The 16734-nt window shown below is 32.4% G+C and overlaps 2 protein-coding genes and 1 pseudogene across 4 annotated transcripts; all 3 read left to right on the plus strand.

Annotated features, from left to right (window-relative positions):
• Nucleotides 1-1223: 1223 nt before the first annotated feature.
• On the plus strand, nucleotides 1224-6284 carry LOC114166194 (zinc finger BED domain-containing protein DAYSLEEPER pseudogene; annotated as a pseudogene). 2 transcript variants are annotated; one of them, XR_014985146.1, is made up of 2 exons: nucleotides 1224-1528; nucleotides 4130-6284. The product of XR_014985146.1 is annotated as a zinc finger BED domain-containing protein DAYSLEEPER pseudogene, transcript variant X1 (transcript). The 2 variants fall into 2 exon arrangements; XR_014985147.1 differs by having other exon boundaries at nucleotides 4201-6284.
• Nucleotides 6285-8614: 2330 nt separating this feature from the next.
• Nucleotides 8615-11233, plus strand: LOC114167430 (Pentatricopeptide repeat (PPR) superfamily protein). Its single transcript, XM_028052518.2, has one exon. The coding sequence runs from the start codon at nucleotides 8801-8803 to the stop codon at nucleotides 11051-11053; it is 2253 nt and encodes a 750-aa protein (XP_027908319.2). The 5' UTR covers nucleotides 8615-8800; the 3' UTR covers nucleotides 11054-11233.
• Nucleotides 11234-11947: 714 nt separating this feature from the next.
• LOC114166306 (alpha/beta-Hydrolases superfamily protein) lies at nucleotides 11948-16406 on the plus strand. The gene is made up of 11 exons (XM_028051020.2): nucleotides 11948-12265; nucleotides 12439-12514; nucleotides 12630-12715; nucleotides 13191-13284; nucleotides 13368-13444; nucleotides 13639-13766; nucleotides 14164-14235; nucleotides 14695-14765; nucleotides 15087-15162; nucleotides 15973-16116; nucleotides 16198-16406. The coding sequence occupies exons 1-11, from the start codon at nucleotides 12011-12013 to the stop codon at nucleotides 16238-16240; spliced, it is 1122 nt and encodes a 373-aa protein (XP_027906821.1). The 5' UTR covers nucleotides 11948-12010; the 3' UTR covers nucleotides 16241-16406.
• Nucleotides 16407-16734: the final 328 nt, after the last annotated feature.

Consider the following 16734-nt stretch of genomic DNA (forward strand, 5'->3'; position numbering starts at 1 on the left):
GATGGCAGCACAGAGAGAGGGAGTGGAAGAGAGTTTGGAGTTGCAGAGGAGAGTGGAAGGAATGAGGAAGAAGAGTGAGCTTCTGTTTTGGAAGAGGGTAAAAGAGAGGTATTACAATGCTTATATTGACTCACTCCATTCTCATTAGTGGGCAAATAATCATTCCCATTTAAATTACTAAACTAAACATAATAATTATTAGATAATTCGAATAACTTTATAATATATATATATATATATATATATATATATATATATAATTTAGTTTCTAACTTTTTTTCTTTTTTTTCTTTTTTTTAATTCTTTAACTTGTTTTATATATACAAACTTTACTAACATTTTTAACTTACTTTTCCTCTTACTAAAATTTTGATTACACTTATGTAGATATCTTAAGTATTATTAATTTAAATTAATCAAATAATTTTTAGGTGTCACGTTACATTATTTATATTTATCTTTTGTAGTTTTTTTTTTCACGTGAAAACGTTACATCATTTATATTTATCTTATAAGTTTTTTTTTCTTACGTGAAAAATGTTTGATTTTATCAATTTCAAGTGTTTAATAATATAAACTCTTTATTTACTTAATAGTATATACAAATTATTTATTTGTATTCTATTTAATCCTTAATTTTTTTTAATTTTTATTCAATTTGAAAATATTTTTTTTATTTGAAATGACTTTTATTATCTCTGATTTAATGAGTTCGATATATAAAAAATATTTTCAAATTTTTAGTATTCTATCTTATCATAATTTTAATTATATATATATATATATTTTTATATATACACTTTTATTTAATAATATATCAAATTATTTATAAGATACACATATAATATTTTTATTTGTTATTTTATCCGGTAGAATATTTATTTCATAATTCTTTTATATAAATAATTTTATTTTCTCTCTCATTCTAATAAATGTTATTTTTTCCGTACATTTTTTATTATCTAAAGCCAAAATTTGAAATGGCAATGAAGTATTTTCACAAACAAAAAACATTAGAATTCCCACCATCATAATCTCCATTTTTTTTTCCTTCTTATTTTTTTAAGACGAGTTACTGTGTATCTATATAATATTATTTGATATTTTATATATATATATATATATATATATATATATATATATATATATATATATATATATATATATATATATATATATATATATATATATATATATATATATATATATATATATATATGATGAACCCTATTGAAGGGTTTAGAAGTGCAAATCGGGAAGCAGTTCAAAAGTTGCATAGTTTGAACCCCTCATTGCCTCCTTTCCTTCTTTCGGCCGCGCGTACACATTCTCTCCGCTTTCCAACCATAATTGTTCGTTCTCTCTCTCTCTATATATTCATCTATATATACGCACATACTCACACGTGTGTGTATATATAAGCACTCCTCTCTCATTCGTTTTTTTCTCCATTCACTTCACAAAGCCGTTTCACTCTTCCGCCGCCGTGACAGTGGCACGAACTCGTTCAGCTTCCCCTTTTCTCAAGGTTTTCTCTCTATCTATTCACTATTTGAATTGAATGTAATGCTACTCTGTAACGGATTAGAGTCTCTCTGTTTTGGTTTTACTCACTGTTGTGTATTGTTTTTGTTCGATCCCTAAACGAAAGAACGGAAAACACACGAGGAAACATCGGTATTTATATTATTTGGATTAATATTTTTGTTTTAATCAGGACCTATTCCTTGTGCTCAGTCGTTGTTGTCTTCGTCGCGCATTTTCATTGTGATGTTAAATGAGTGAGTCGGGTATTGTGTTCAAGTGAAATGTTGTGTTGAGCCTTGTGTACACTTCATGATTTTTTTTTCTTTTTCTTTCTCCTGAGTATCGGGGTTTTTGTTTTATATTTTGATTAAATTTTGTTTTATTTTTTGATTAAATTTTGTTTTGTTTGCTCTGTTGATGATGCGGGCGGATAGGGTGTTCTGTTTGTCAATCTTCCTCATTAGATTGTTTATGGATGTTACCGAGAAAGAAAATGTGAATGCTACCTTTAATTTTAGTGTGACTGTTGAGATTACTGGGATAAATGAGCACAAGTTATTTGTAGGTTTTGATTTAAGCTGTGTTGTTTAAGTAGTGACTATAGTGCTGTTGCATGGAACAATTCCTAGGATTTGCGTTCACTTTCATGCGTTGCGATGTGGTTTTGAGATGGATATGGGACTACACATGTTTTTTCCTACTCAGTCCCTTTGTTCCACTCCCCCTACTCACTTAAACCTACTAATCTTCTCCAATACAAAAACCTCTGTTCAGGGTTTCACCTAAGATCGAGCCCCACTACTCCATCAGTGTTTGTTCACCTCCTTTTTCACCCTCTTGTCATCACTGACAAATCTCCGACCAGTTGAACTTTGTCAGTTAGTATTATGAAAAGCTTTATGCATTTTACTTTTATTTACGGGAAACTTAATTTTTTTATGCATATATAGTTGATATCTTTTACAAATTTCAACTGCTATGTGATTTCCCTTCTTTACCAGCGGCATTATCTGCTTATGATATAGCAGATTATCGGCTATCCGCCATTTTCTGCGATTCTCAATTTAACACTGGTTTTAAGTATGTATATCTTGCAAGGGAAAGTTACTTTCATCAAGATACATGTTGAAGCTAACGTAGATAGTTATAGCACGGATGTACACTAAATCATTAACTGCCATGCAACTTTAGAGTTATGAATTTCAAATCAAAGAAGTGAATGTTAGATTTGGAGACAAAACAAAATTCAAATATATTATATTCTTTTGTTCTGCCACGGGTTTTCTACGTCCACTTTGCCAGAGACTAATCCCGCCCGCAATATTATAACTGTTGTTGGTTCGACGATTTTTCACAATGGCGAGGAATGAACTTGGCCCACTACATGTTCACATATGTCATATAAATGATGAATAGTACACCATGCAATAATTTTAAACTAGAAATAACTAAAGAGGTTGTACATAAGTCTCACAAATAGCTTGCTATAGCAGATTAGGGTAGTGATTTTCGATTGCTATATGGTTCAAATAGTGAATTGGTTTTCAATTGTGGTTGCAATGGTAGCCAAAATAGTGGTTTTATGTGTGCCATAGCAGCACTACCGTGATACAACCTTTCTTTTGTCTTGTAGCATGTTGTATTTTTTTGGGGGGTAAAATTGTTATTACTCTCTCTGTTTTGAGTGCCTTTTCTGGTTAATAGGATTTGAAACCTTTCGACCTTGATCATTTCACAAAAAAGTTACCTTAGTTGTGACGTTGTCCTTCTCACTGCATAGGGCATTTTTTTTCCTACTTCTGTTCTTTTCTATTTTATTCCTTAGACTTCCTAGTTTATATTCTGCTAATGTTTATCTAATTTGTATGACATTGTTGCTATGTTCTTTTTACTTGTACCTGAATTGATGGTGATTGTACGAGTAAATTGTGGCTCTATTATTTATCATGAATTTCTTTAATTATCTTTTTTTTAGTATTTTATAAATTATTTAGTTACAATTATAAGTTTAAAATAGCGGCCATCCCACTTCCTTCTACCCTGCTATAGCATTTTCACAGTTGGCCACTATGCGCCTCATCCCTAGATTGATAACTATTTTTATGTGTGTTAATCCTTTAGTTATTTGCTAGCTTCTGTGCTAAATAGTTTAGGGTTATAGACATTGTGCTTAAAACCTTTATCATTTATAATGTAGAGACTGAATGCAAACAAAAAAGAATGTGATGAGTTGCCTTTAGAGGAAATACTATATAGATGACATTGAAGTCTTGATATCTTTCCGGTAATGACTGTCTTAACTTTGACAGTATTAGTGAATTTTTCACATGGTGGGTTTCATTTTGAGATGATGTTCAACCTTCCTCCAAAACTCAAGATTGTCAGCAAAATTAAGAGTTCTGGTTTCTTTGTTTTCCAATATAATTTCCTTTTTATTTAGATATCATTTATGAGACTTTGCCCTTAGCAGCTGAACTTCAGGGCCTTATAAATTGTTTTTCTTTTTTAGTTTTTTATGTTTTGTATAAGAAATAATACAACTTTTAGTTTCGGTGAGCCACTCATTGATGCCCTTTGGCGCTCTAATTTTTTGGTTTTCCAGGGTTACTTTTGCTATGATGGAGCTTGATGCTCAAGTTACCCCCGATAATAATGATGTGATACCTTATTCAGGAATGCAACCGAATAAGCGGATGAGAAAAAAGTCTATGGTGTGGGAATACTTCACTGTAGAAGCTGTTGGAGCTGGATGTACCAGGGCTTACTGTAACCAATGCAAAAAATCATTTTCTTACATAACTGATTCAAAACTAGCTGGTACAAGCCATCTGAAACGACACATTTCTTTGGGAATCTGTCAAGTACTTCGGGAGAAAAACCAACAAAGCTCATATCCCAAAACAGGTGGTTCTCTGTATACTGCCAATCCTCCCAAGAAACGGCCAAGAGAGAATTCTAGGTTTACTGGTAATGGTATCTCATTTGATCAGGAGCGTTGCAACCATGATGTCGCCAAAATGATAATTTTGCATGATTATCCTCTTCATATTGTGAAGCAACAGGGTTTCATTGATTTTGTGCGGATTCTCCAACCCCAGTTCAATCCATCATGTCTGAATTCTGTTGAAAGGGATTGTATCGCTATTTACCTCAGGAAAAAGCAAAATCTATTGAATGTTATTAATGTGATTCCTGGACAAGTCAACCTGACATTGGAATTGTGGACTTCGAACCAGGCAATGGGCTATGTTTTTGTTCGAGGACACTTCATTGATAGTGATTGGAACTTACATCGTCCTATTCTCAATGTCGTTACAGTACCCTTTCCTGGTTCTGAAGACTCTTTAAATCAAACTTTAGTGACCTGTTTATCCGATTGGCATTTGGAGGGACGGCTGTTTACTCTTGCGCTTGATAAATCCTTTTCCAGTGAGAATGTGATAGAAAATCTGAGAGGCCTGCTCTCTGTTAAGAACCCTGCCATTCTCAATGGTCAGTTGTTAAACCAGAATTGCTATGCTCGTGTGCTTAGTCGCCTTGCAGCTGATGCACTATGGGCAGTAAGAGAAACTATTAGCAAGGTTCGTGATAGTGTAAAGCATGTGAAGTCTTCCGAATCCCATAAAGAGAAGTTTATTGACTTGAAGCAACATTTACAAGTACCTAGTATGGTGAATCTTTCAATTGATGACCCTTGTAAATGGGACACAACTTATCATATGCTTGTAGCTGCCTGTGAGTTAAAGGAAATCTTCATCTGCCTTGATACCACTGATTCTGATTACAGAATGACTCTGACAATGGATGACTGGAATCAGGTTGAAACTCTCTGCTCATATTTGAAGTATTTGTATGATGCAGCCAAAATTCTGACACAGCAACCATACCCAACTTCAAACTTATTTTTTTCTGAAGTGTCAAAAATTCAGGTGGAGCTGACACAAGCAGTCTTCATCCAGGATCCTTTCATAAGAAGTTTGATTTTTCCTTTGCACAAGAACTTTGACCAATATTGGAGAGAAAGCTGCATCATCTTAGCAATTGCTGTAGCTATGGACCCAAGGCATAAAATGAAACTTGTGGAATTTACCTTTGCTAAGACATTCGGTGAGAATGCTGAGACCTGGATAAAGACTGTTGAGGATGGTCTTCGTGATCTATTCATTGAATATAGCACCCAGATGTTTCTTACAGCAACAAATGATGATGATGGGGATGACATTATGATAAAAGAAATATGTCAAGAAGATTCTATTGACTGCTCACTTCTTGTTGATGGTGATGGTCTTTCTGATTATGAATTTTATATATCTGATTTTACTGGTAACCCTCAATTTAAATCAGAATTGGAAGAGTATCTGGAAGAGCCTCTGCTAACCATAGTAGAGGATTTTGATATTCTGAGCTGGTGGAGAGTAAATGGATTGAAATATCCGACATTGTCTAGAATCGCATCTGATATTTTGTCTTTACCAGTTTCCACTCTGTCTGCAGATTCTGTTTTTGACACCCAGATTAGAAAAATGGATAGCTACCGTAGTTCTTTAAGCTCCCTCACTCTTGAGGCCCTTATTTGTGCCAAGGATTGGATCCAGTCAGAATGACTTTATATTTTTCAGTTGTACATGGGAAAATGGAAATTTTCAGGTATACGTTTTTCATGAAGGGGCATATTACAGAGTAGATTTTAATTCGTGTTATTGTCAGGATTTTCATTACATGTTTATAGTATAAAGGTTAATTCTATTTAAATTTCATCTTTTTGGTTAAAATAACCTTTTGTAACAAGAAATGATTTTATTCATACTTTATTGTTTCAATGAAAAACATGAAAGATTCATAGTTTCAAAATTTGAATGAAGAACGTTGATGTAAGGATTGCTTTTCTAGGGTTGGTTTGTATAGTGGCAGTTTATATCTCGCATGTATAGACATTGGCCTAATTACTAATTTGATGTATGTGCCTGATAGGATAGAAGATGATTGTTTTAACCAACTATAGTGCATGTTTGGTTTGATATGCTTTAACCAACTAAGTTAACTTGCATATCATGTTTTAATTTTAATGATATGCTTTAAACTTGACAAAAATATTTAAATCATATGGAAATGTCAAACTTTTGGGTAATATTTAAAGCATATAAAAAATGTCTATTTGACAATTTTTTTGCTTAAATATGATGTGGAACGTGTCTCATAAAAAAAAAACAGGACAAATGGCAGTTGTAATTAATGAATTGGACATCAATTTTCATTTTTGATTTATTTAGTTTTATAGATTCTTATTAAATCTATAATGATGAAGAAAGATGCTACATATTAATGAGCAATGAAATTGGTAGAATGAGTGGCAAGGTGGACAAATTATCCTTTCCTTGGATCGTAATGGAGTGGAAAATAGGAGATTAATAAGGGTTTTTTTAGAATTAGCTTTTGCAAGTTTTTTAAAGGAATAAAAAAAGTAATTATTTTTGTTTAGAAGATTGATTTTTGTACATATTTTTTGAGACAAAAACAATTATATTAAATTAAGAGAGTAGAAGATTTTTATTGGTAATTTTATTTTTCCGTTAACAGGGTTGTTTATTTTTATTAGTAATTTTCTGTTAGCGAAGTGATGAACCACTAGAAAGTGAAGTATCTTGTAAATCAAAGATAAATATTTTGAACTCATATCTATCTATATATATATATAGATAGATATATATATCTATATATATAGATAGATAATATATATATATATATATATATATATATATATATATATATATATATATATATATATAGATATAGATATATATATTAAAATATCAATATCTTGAATATATGAGTTCAAAATTGGTATTATTACTTTTACTTTTTATATTATTAGTAAATTGGTATTCATATAATGGATTTTTAAACCGGTATACTTTTTTGTGCATTTAATATATGATATTAATTTTTTTATTCTTTAACAAAATAATATTAACTTTTTTTCATTCGAAACTATCATATAAAAGTTAAATAAAAGATTATAAAAAATGATTAGTTGTTTATTAGGTGATGACATGTTAGCAATAAAATAGGACTCAGACATGTATTTATTTATTTTTTCTTTTAGTATCTAATAAAATCATAGATTTTTGCTTTTAGTCCTCAATTATTTTTGTCCATTTTTATTTTCTTTAAAGAGAAACGATTTTCTTCTCTATTGCATATTGAGATATTTTAAGTATACACTGTCCCTCATGTGACTATATCAATAATTACCTAGAATTAACACGTGTATATTTGTCTTAGGTTTGTGTCCCTTATTATTATTATTATTTTCATTTTTCTCTATTTAAGGGTGAAATCCAGAGAAGACAGGATTTTAAAAACCCTCTATAATTATTCAAGGGTGTTAGATATACAACTTTTTTGAGTTTTATCATCAAATAAGTATTGGATTTTTAGGAAATCTGGACGATATATATATATATATATATATATATATATAAATCATATCGGAAGAAAATAAAAAGTATTTGCATGATATTAACTGATTTTCTTCCTTCAAAATAAAACAATTTAAAATAACACATCTTAGTTCTACTTATTATCTATTTGATCGCTTACCAAATAACACACTATTCAAATAATATCGATGATCAAAATAAAAATAAAACTTTTACAAAGAACTAATAATAAATTGAGATACAAATACAAATAAAACTATTATGAGACACTAAAATAAAAGAAATTATAATAAGAAAAGTACATAACAATAATTAATCCTAATGAATCACTTACATATCATACGAGTACTAACTAAATCACTTAACTTGGGTAAGTAAACAACTCGAGTCAAAGCAAAACTAGTTTTTTATTTTTTATAGAAGACAAAAAACAATCTTTTTATTATCTATCTAAGAAAAGTATCACAAAAAACTAAAAAGTTATTTAAGCTAATGAAAAAAAAATACTAAATTGTACGATGAATTGTCCAAAAATAATTGTATCTTGAGAAGCTTTCATAGAATCTTGCTCCTTGCATTGGAAGTGTGATTATCTATTATCTTTTTGTTATAGAATTGAAGTGGTAATTACCAATCAGACATGAATCTAATATCATTATTTCCAACTCAATTTTTAGAGTAAGTCTTTCTTTTTCTATGTAATTTTCATTTCTTTTCATTTTTATTTTAGGTAAGACTTAAACTTGTACTTAAATTTTCAAACTTTTAGTGACCACAAAACATGAATAGATACTTGTCACATTGATCCTAGATATGCACTTGAGTGAGATGACATGTTCTCCATGTTATCTTTGTCAACTCCCTTGTTTTTTTCACTTGCAACATTCAAATTTCCATTTTCTTGGTTCCCCAATAGAGTGATCTGTAGCACTCTTGCTACTGTTGTGTGTTCTTCAAACTGCTTTGGAGAATCTCCAATCTCTTTGCTTGAGAGGTGCAAGTCCACATACCAGCTAAAGCAAATTCACTGCCACATTCTCAAAATTGGTCTCTCTTCAGACCCTTTATTTCAAAATAGAGTCATAGCCTTCTGTTGTGCTCATCAATCAGGGGATATGGACTATGCCCGTCAGGTGTTTGACACAATCCCGCACCCAACTGTGTTCATTTGGAATACCATGATCAAGGGGTATTCTAGGATCAACCGTCCTGAGAATGGAGTTTCCATGTATCTATTAATGCTGGCCAATAGCATCATGCCTGACCGTTATACATTTCCCTTCTTGTTGAAGGGATTTAACAGTGACATGGCTTTGCAGCATGGGAAAGTGTTACTTAACCATGCAGTGAAGCATGGATTTGATTCTAATTTGTTTGTTCAAAAGGCTTTCATACATATGTTTTCCTTGTGTGGGCTTGTGGATTTGGCTTACAAGGTTTTCTATAAGGGTGATGCGTGGGAAGTAGTTACCTGGAATATAATGCTATCCGGGTATAACAGAGTTAAGCAATTTAAGAAATCAAAGAAGCTTTTTATTGAGATGGAGAAGAGAGGAGTGTCGCCCAATTCAGTTACACTAGTATTGATGCTTTCTGCATTCTCTAAATTGAAGGATTTTGATGAGGGCAAGAACATTTTTAAGTATATTAAGGAAGGTACTGTTGAACCTAATCTCATATTGGAAAATGCTTTGATCGATATGTTTGCATCTTGTGGAGAAATGGATGCTGCACAAGGTGTTTTTGACAATATGAAGGCTCGAGATGTTATTTCTTGGACTTGTATTGTTACTGGGTTTGCCAATGTCGGTCAAATTGATTTAGCTCGGAAGTATTTTGATCAAATGCCAGAGAGAGATTATGTTTCCTGGACTGCTATGATTGATGGCTACCTCAGAATGAACCGTTTCATAGAGGTTTTAGCACTCTTCCGTGAGATGCAAATGTCAAATGTGAAACCTGACGAGTTCACCATGGTAAGCATTCTAACGGCTTGTGCTCATCTGGGAGCACTCGAGCTAGGGGAATGGGTGAAGACTTACATTGACAAAAACAGTATAAAAAATGATACTTTTGTCGGGAATGCTCTGATAGACATGTACTTTAAATGTGGGAATGTTGGAAAAGCAAAAACAGTATTCAAGGAAATGCTTCAGAAAGACAAATTTACCTGGACAGCGATGATACTTGGCCTTGCCATTAATGGCCATGGTGAAGAAGCTCTTGCCATGTTTTCAAGTATGATAGAGGCTTCAGTTACACCAGACGAGATAACCTATATTGGGGTCCTGTGTGCATGCACACATGCAGGCATGGTAGAGAAAGGAAAAGGTTTTTTCACTGCCATGACCATGCAACATGGAATTAAACCTAATGTGACACATTATGGATGCATGGTTGATCTCCTTGGTCGTGCTGGGCATTTAGAAGAAGCCATTGAGGTCATAGTGAATATGCCTGTGAAACCAAATTCAATTGTTTGGGGATCACTTCTTGGCGCTTGTAGAGTACACAAAAATGTGCATCTAGCAGAAATGGCAGCTAAACAAATTCTTGAGCTAGAGCCTGAAAATGGGGCTGTTTATGTCTTGTTATGTAATATATATGCTGCCTGCAAGAGATGGGAAAACCTGCGTGAGGTGAGGAAAATGATGATGGAGAGGGGAATCAAGAAAACACCAGGTTGCAGTTTGATGGAGTTGAATGGCAATGTTTATGAATTTGTTGCTGGGGACCAGTCACATCCTCAATCTAAATATATATATGAAAAGTTAGAAAACATGATGCAGGACTTGATTAAAGCAGGTTATTCACCTGATACATCAGAGGTTTTCCTTGATCTTGGGGAGGAGGATAAGGAGACTGCACTTTACCGGCATAGTGAGAAGTTGGCTATTGCCTATGCCCTCATTAGTTCAGGCCCTGGAGTTACTATAAGAATAGTTAAGAACCTTAGAATGTGTGTGGATTGTCACCAGATGGCAAAGCTGGTTTCAGAAGCTTACAACAGGGAACTAATAATTAGAGATAAAACCAGATTCCATCATTTCAGGAATGGTTCATGTTCATGTAATAATTTCTGGTGAACATTTTAACAAGAAGATCCAGAAGAGTAGCCACAATACAAGCCTACTAAGTTGTGAAGTTCTCACATTGACATAGAAATATACATTATATACTTTTGTGCTCAAGTCATGTCAATTTTTATCTCCATTATATAATTATAGAAACTTGACACCACCTGCACATTCTGTGGGAAAATATGTTTACTGTCACAATTAAATTACTTTTTAAATATGTATATCAAACTTATATAATTAGGTTTGACTAAAGATAAAATCATTTTAGAATATATAAATAAATGTAAATTATATCTTATAAGTTTTTTTTAAAGTTGAGTTAGACTTAAAATGTATTTTTTTATTACCGTTCACAAGAAAATGGTAAGGAAAATTTCAAATAGAAGTTGATCAAGGTTGCAAATATCAATTGTCAGCTCGTGTCACTTTATTTTTTTCCTGTCACAAGTATTTTGAACTCATTAAGCCAGAAACTAACCCATTTAATGTTGTGACTCTCAATAAGTTAACTTGAACATATTAATGATGTTACAATTTTGAATCAAATGGTTTTATTAACTATTATGTATACAAGTGCTTATTATCTTTGTTACCATTGACATGATAAATGCTTTGTTACGGATGACTTACATATACAACGTTACACATTTGTACATATTTTATACCATTTTGTCCTTATTCACGCAGCTTTTTAATATTTTCTTTACGAAAACTATTGTGTGAATTGTTATTTTTAGTTTAATAAGTATAAAAAAAAAATGCAATCACACGTGGTGTGTTCTTACCAGTTCTCACTATATGCCACATCTTAGGTGGAAATATATGAGGACTACGTTGAAGTGGGGACATCAACCGCAATTTATGAAGCAACCAAGAAAAGATAAATATCAAACAAAAAAGTTTTGGCTAGAATCGTTGGTTATGTTATGTTCACTTTGAACCGTTAAGTCACCTCTCCCAACAATGGTTTTTTCTGCCATGTTTTCTCCCACTCTCAACCTTGCCATTTCTTCCACCACATACTGCTGTAAAAGAAGAATAACACCCACAAGAAGTGTTACAGTGAGAGCTAGCTCTACAGAGAAGGGTGAATCCGAGGACAAAGAAGCCTCAGCATTCAACCCTTTTGGGTTTGTCACTGACAACGCTTCAAGCCGCAGTGCTATTCAATTGCCTGAGAGCCCTGCTGAAGATGGCAACGTTGGCCAAATGCTTTATGTACCAATCTTTCTTTTCTCCTTCTACTTCCTTTGATTCCTGATATATAACATTGAAGACTTTGTGTTGTTTGTGCATGACTTGATGATGCTTCTTCAACTATTAATGTTTGATTGATCAGTGATGCTGGTTTTCACTGAGTGGGAATGTAGTAATAGTTTTTGTTTTGCTAGAGGACAGAAGACAAGGGCAAGGAATATGGGTCATACGTTAAATCTGGCAAGTTAAGATGGTTTGTGCGAGAAACTGGTACTGTTTGTTTCTTAGCTGAGGAATTGGTTTCTGATTTTCCATTTTCAAGTTTAAGAAATGTATGGAAAATGCTCGCTTTTTGGATTTTTTTTTTCCTTGTCTTATTTTGCAGGGTCAGCTAGTAGCAGAAGAGGAACAATTGTCTTTCTTCATGGTGCTCCTACACAATCTTTTAGCTACCGAGTTGTTATGTCTCAGGTTTTCATGCTACTTCTATTTTGTATGCAATCAAACATGATCTTCTCATCAGAATGAATGATTTTGAGCCTCTCATATCTCAGAAGGACAAAATTTAAAAATTGTTGTGTTTTCTGTGGAGGTCTTCGGTCAGAATTAGAGTTTCATCACTGTAACGAGGTTAAACTTAATTTTTGATTGGAGCATAGATCAACACAAGCAATTGTATATTTTGTCCTTTTCAAAATCCTTGAACTCTTCAACCCCAGTAGCCAATAATGAACTGTGTGCTGTTAGTGTCAGCTGTTACCATGTAACTAATGCAATAATTTGAAGTACTTATTGTTCCCTTCTTTCTCCAGATTATGAGTAACTTTGAGCATTACTTGTTCTTGATTTTACACTGTCACTTTACCTTCATTGCATGTTTTTCATTATCTTATGATTAAATCTGTTTAAATTTTCTCTGTTTTAAATTTTCTTCCTCTTAAAACAGTTGTCAGATTCAGGGTTCCATTGCTTTGCACCAGACTGGATAGGATTTGGTTTCAGTGACAAACCGCAGCCAGGATATGGTTTTGATTACACAGGTTTTGTGATGAAAACATCTTATATATCATAAGCAGTTTTTCCTGCAGAAACCTCATTAATGCATTTCTTTCATTTCTCATAGAAAAGGAGTTCCACGATGCATTGGATAAACTGCTTGAGGTGTTAGAGGTCAAATCCCCCTTTTTCCTAGTTGTTCAGGTACCTAAAGAATGAATAATACAATCTGCAGTTAGTAGCATATTTTGCATTCAAAATTTTCTAAAACGATGTGATACATTTACATAAAGATGGAATGCTTCTCTTAAAAGTAGATGTATATTCTAGTTGCATTTTAGTTTTGTGAACTCCTTACTAAATACTGTGTCTAACATATGTTCGTAATTCTCCTCAAGGGATTTCTTGTAGGTTCCTATGGACTAACTTGGGCCCTGAAGAACTCAAGCAAGATATCAAAGCTAGCAATACTGAACAGTCCATTAACAGATTCATCTTCCATTCCTGGACTTTTTCAGAAGCTAAGGTTTATTTCTTACAGTACCAATGAATGTATAACTGAACTTCTCGGCTAAATCTATGCAAATGTTCTGTAGATTTATCTCTAAAATTTCAATCACTTGAAGGCTATGGAGCACTGTCTTCACTTCCAAATGTTCTAGTAACTGAGTATTTCTTCAACTAAAGAACAACCTTATTCCTATTCTTATCAATGAATAGTACCTTATCAATGGAGCTAAAAAATTAGAGTATTTCATGACAGTTTTTACCAATGAATGACGTGGTTTAGCCATAAATATGTTCTACATGTCACAATGCAGAGCTGATACTAATGCTGTTTTGTCTTTTTGTGACATGTTGGCTGTTTGATCTTGATTCATATACTATAATAACTCCATTGATGTTTTTTCTTTCGTTTCTAGAATTCCTCTGTATGGTGAATTTACAAGCCAGAATGCTATCATCGCTGAGCGGTTTATTGAAGGAGGTAGCCCGTATGTATCCAAAAATTGTACATGACTATTGCCTGGTAATTTTATAAGTTGAAGCTGTAAACTGCAACTTACTATGCCATTTCCAAAGTGCTGAAAATATCTTGTATAGTTTTTCACAGATAGAAGTAAACAAATTAACTTAGCTTAATTAGGAATATAAACGAACAATTTCGCACATCCATTAAACCAGAATCATACTAGGCTTTAGCACCACCTTATGTGGTAAGTGTTTCACTTATGAAAACCTCCTTGTCCTTCATATAATGCATTGTTCAAAGACTGTGAAGTCCTGCAATTTTAGTGCAGGAGCAGCATTGAGCTTACTCATTGTTGTTTTCAGTAACCCACTGGTGCAAACATCTTTCTTGTTAAAGCATCAAAATGTGAATTAAGGAAATAACACTTCCTCAAACTAAAATTTTTTAAGGATCTTGTTCTTATAGATTGTCTATTTTGCAGTTACGTTCTAAAAAATGAAAAGGCTGACGTGTACAGGCTACCTTATTTGAAAAGCAGTGGACCTGGATTTGGTTAGTGACAGACAAGACATCATCACTTTGGTGGTCTCAAATTTTCTGCTTGTAATTAAATTTTAAGGAAATTGTTTATAAAACCGATAGATATGTTATATTATATGCAGGAAGTGAAGAAAAGTTACTTTGTGCCAAGTTCAGAGTGATGTTCATGAAAAATGATTATATTTATACCTGATATATATATATATATATATTCAGTTCAGTCACTAGAAAAACCATGGTTTATTAACTATAAATTTATGTAATGAACATAAGTAAAACTAATTTTGCTGACTTAGTTTTAGTAACAACCAAGTTTCTGATGTTGGGTTTCAGCACTACTTGAAGCTGCAAGAAAAGCTAACTTCAAAGGTACTTTCAATCAAATAGCAGAAGGATTTGCAACTGAGAGGTATATTAATTTCATGCTTCGTTATTATCATTATTTTGGAATTGATTAGTTCTTCTTGATGAAAGAAGCGGGGGAACTAAATGTTGGAAATAGTCCAAGTGTGAGTCAAAGTCCTACATTAGATAGAAAAGATAAAGTTAAACACTATATAAGAATAAAGACCCATAACACCATTGCTTTAAGGTTTTGGGGTAAAAGTGGTGTCAAATGTCTTATATGTGTAAGACTAATATCATATAACCATATGAAATCACAATCTCTCAATGATTATAACCATATGATATAAAATATATATAACCATGACCATAAACCATATATATGAAAAATATATAAAACCCAACACTAAACATCTGGGTGGCAACAGTAACTCTCAGACAATAATCAAGTTTACTTTTTAGCATGTTGGGAGATTGAAACATTTTTAATCTGACATATATAGTATGTAGTATACACTATTAATTTGAATCCTCTAAAACTATTTATCTAAAACTATTTATCAGCAAATGTCAGTTGTTAGTATGTTATCAGTGGATGAAGTTAAACTCACAACTCTTTCGCCTTTTTTTCCAAACCCATCAAACAAATCTTATAACTCTCAAATATTATGAGACAAGTTGAATCCATGATCTCTCTCGCCTTTCTTTCAACTTTATCACTAACTCACCTTATAACTCCATTCATTTTTCAGCATATTCATTGTTTGTTATGCATGTGTGTAGAATGACAACTCTAATTTGTGGGAAGAGATATGAAAATCAAAATCTTACCCTAAACTTGCATTGATAACTAGGGTTTGTAATTTGATTACAGATGGGATAAACCAATTCTTGTTGCTTGGGGATTATCAGACAAATACTTGCCTCAGTCTGTAGCAGAGCAGTTTAAGAATGGAAATCCATCACAAATTCAGCTGAAATTGATAGAAGGAGCAGGTCACATGCCACAAGAGGACTGGTAAACAACTTTGACATAGCATTAAATAGGGAAATATTTTTTTCAACATACTAAGAATATACCCTTTTGAATCTTTGACAGGCCTGAGAAAGTTGTTGAAGCTTTCAGAATGTTCTTCTTCTGATCTCAACAGCTACCTAACCCTGCTGCCTGCAGGCATCACAGTGTTTATTTGATTGGAAGATAATTCCTTAGTTTTTACATAAATTGTAAATTTAGTTTGCCTTGATTTTTTTTTTTCATTTTTATCTTTTAATTCTGGAATACTGATAAAAGTATATCTTTCTTCAGATGAACTTGTCCTCCATTTCCTAATAGAGAATTCAATTTGTCCTTAGAGAATAAACACCCATATTGTCTTTGATTATTCCTTTAAATAATGAGTAAATGTTGAGAGGAACACAAGTTTTGAGTAAGATTTTTATGATTTAAATGATATTTTGAATAAATCTTTAACTCTATACTGTTTAGCTTAAAGAAAACATTTTTAATTATTTTAAAATTTTGTTTAAGAGTACAAGAGAAGAAATTATGAGTTTAACTTTGTGAAGAATAAATGAAAATAAGGTGGAGTCTTACAAAGTTAACCTTACAAAATGAGTTTGTAAAAAAGATTTA

This window comes from Vigna unguiculata, chromosome 10 (assembly GCF_037176805.1).
Source record: "Vigna unguiculata cultivar grain cowpea cultivar isolate G323 ecotype 2 chromosome 10, ASM3717680v1, whole genome shotgun sequence".
NCBI lineage: Eukaryota > Viridiplantae > Streptophyta > Magnoliopsida > Fabales > Fabaceae > Vigna > Vigna unguiculata.

What these genes read in the sequence shown, in the direction of transcription:
- LOC114167430 (XM_028052518.2), top strand. Translation starts at nt 8,801, where the DNA reads ATGTTCTCCATGTTATCTTTGTCAACTCCCTTGTTTTTTTCACTTGCA.
- LOC114166306 (XM_028051020.2), top strand. Translation starts at nt 12,011, where the DNA reads ATGGTTTTTTCTGCCATGTTTTCTCCCACTCTCAACCTTGCCATTTCT. An exon ending in ACCGAGTTGTTATGTCTCAG is followed by an intron (nt 12,716 to 13,190) that starts GTTTTCATGCTA and finishes CTCTTAAAACAG; the next exon opens with TTGTCAGATTCAGGGTTCCA. An exon ending in CACATGCCACAAGAGGACTG is followed by an intron (nt 16,117 to 16,197) that starts GTAAACAACTTT and finishes AATCTTTGACAG; the next exon opens with GCCTGAGAAAGTTGTTGAAG.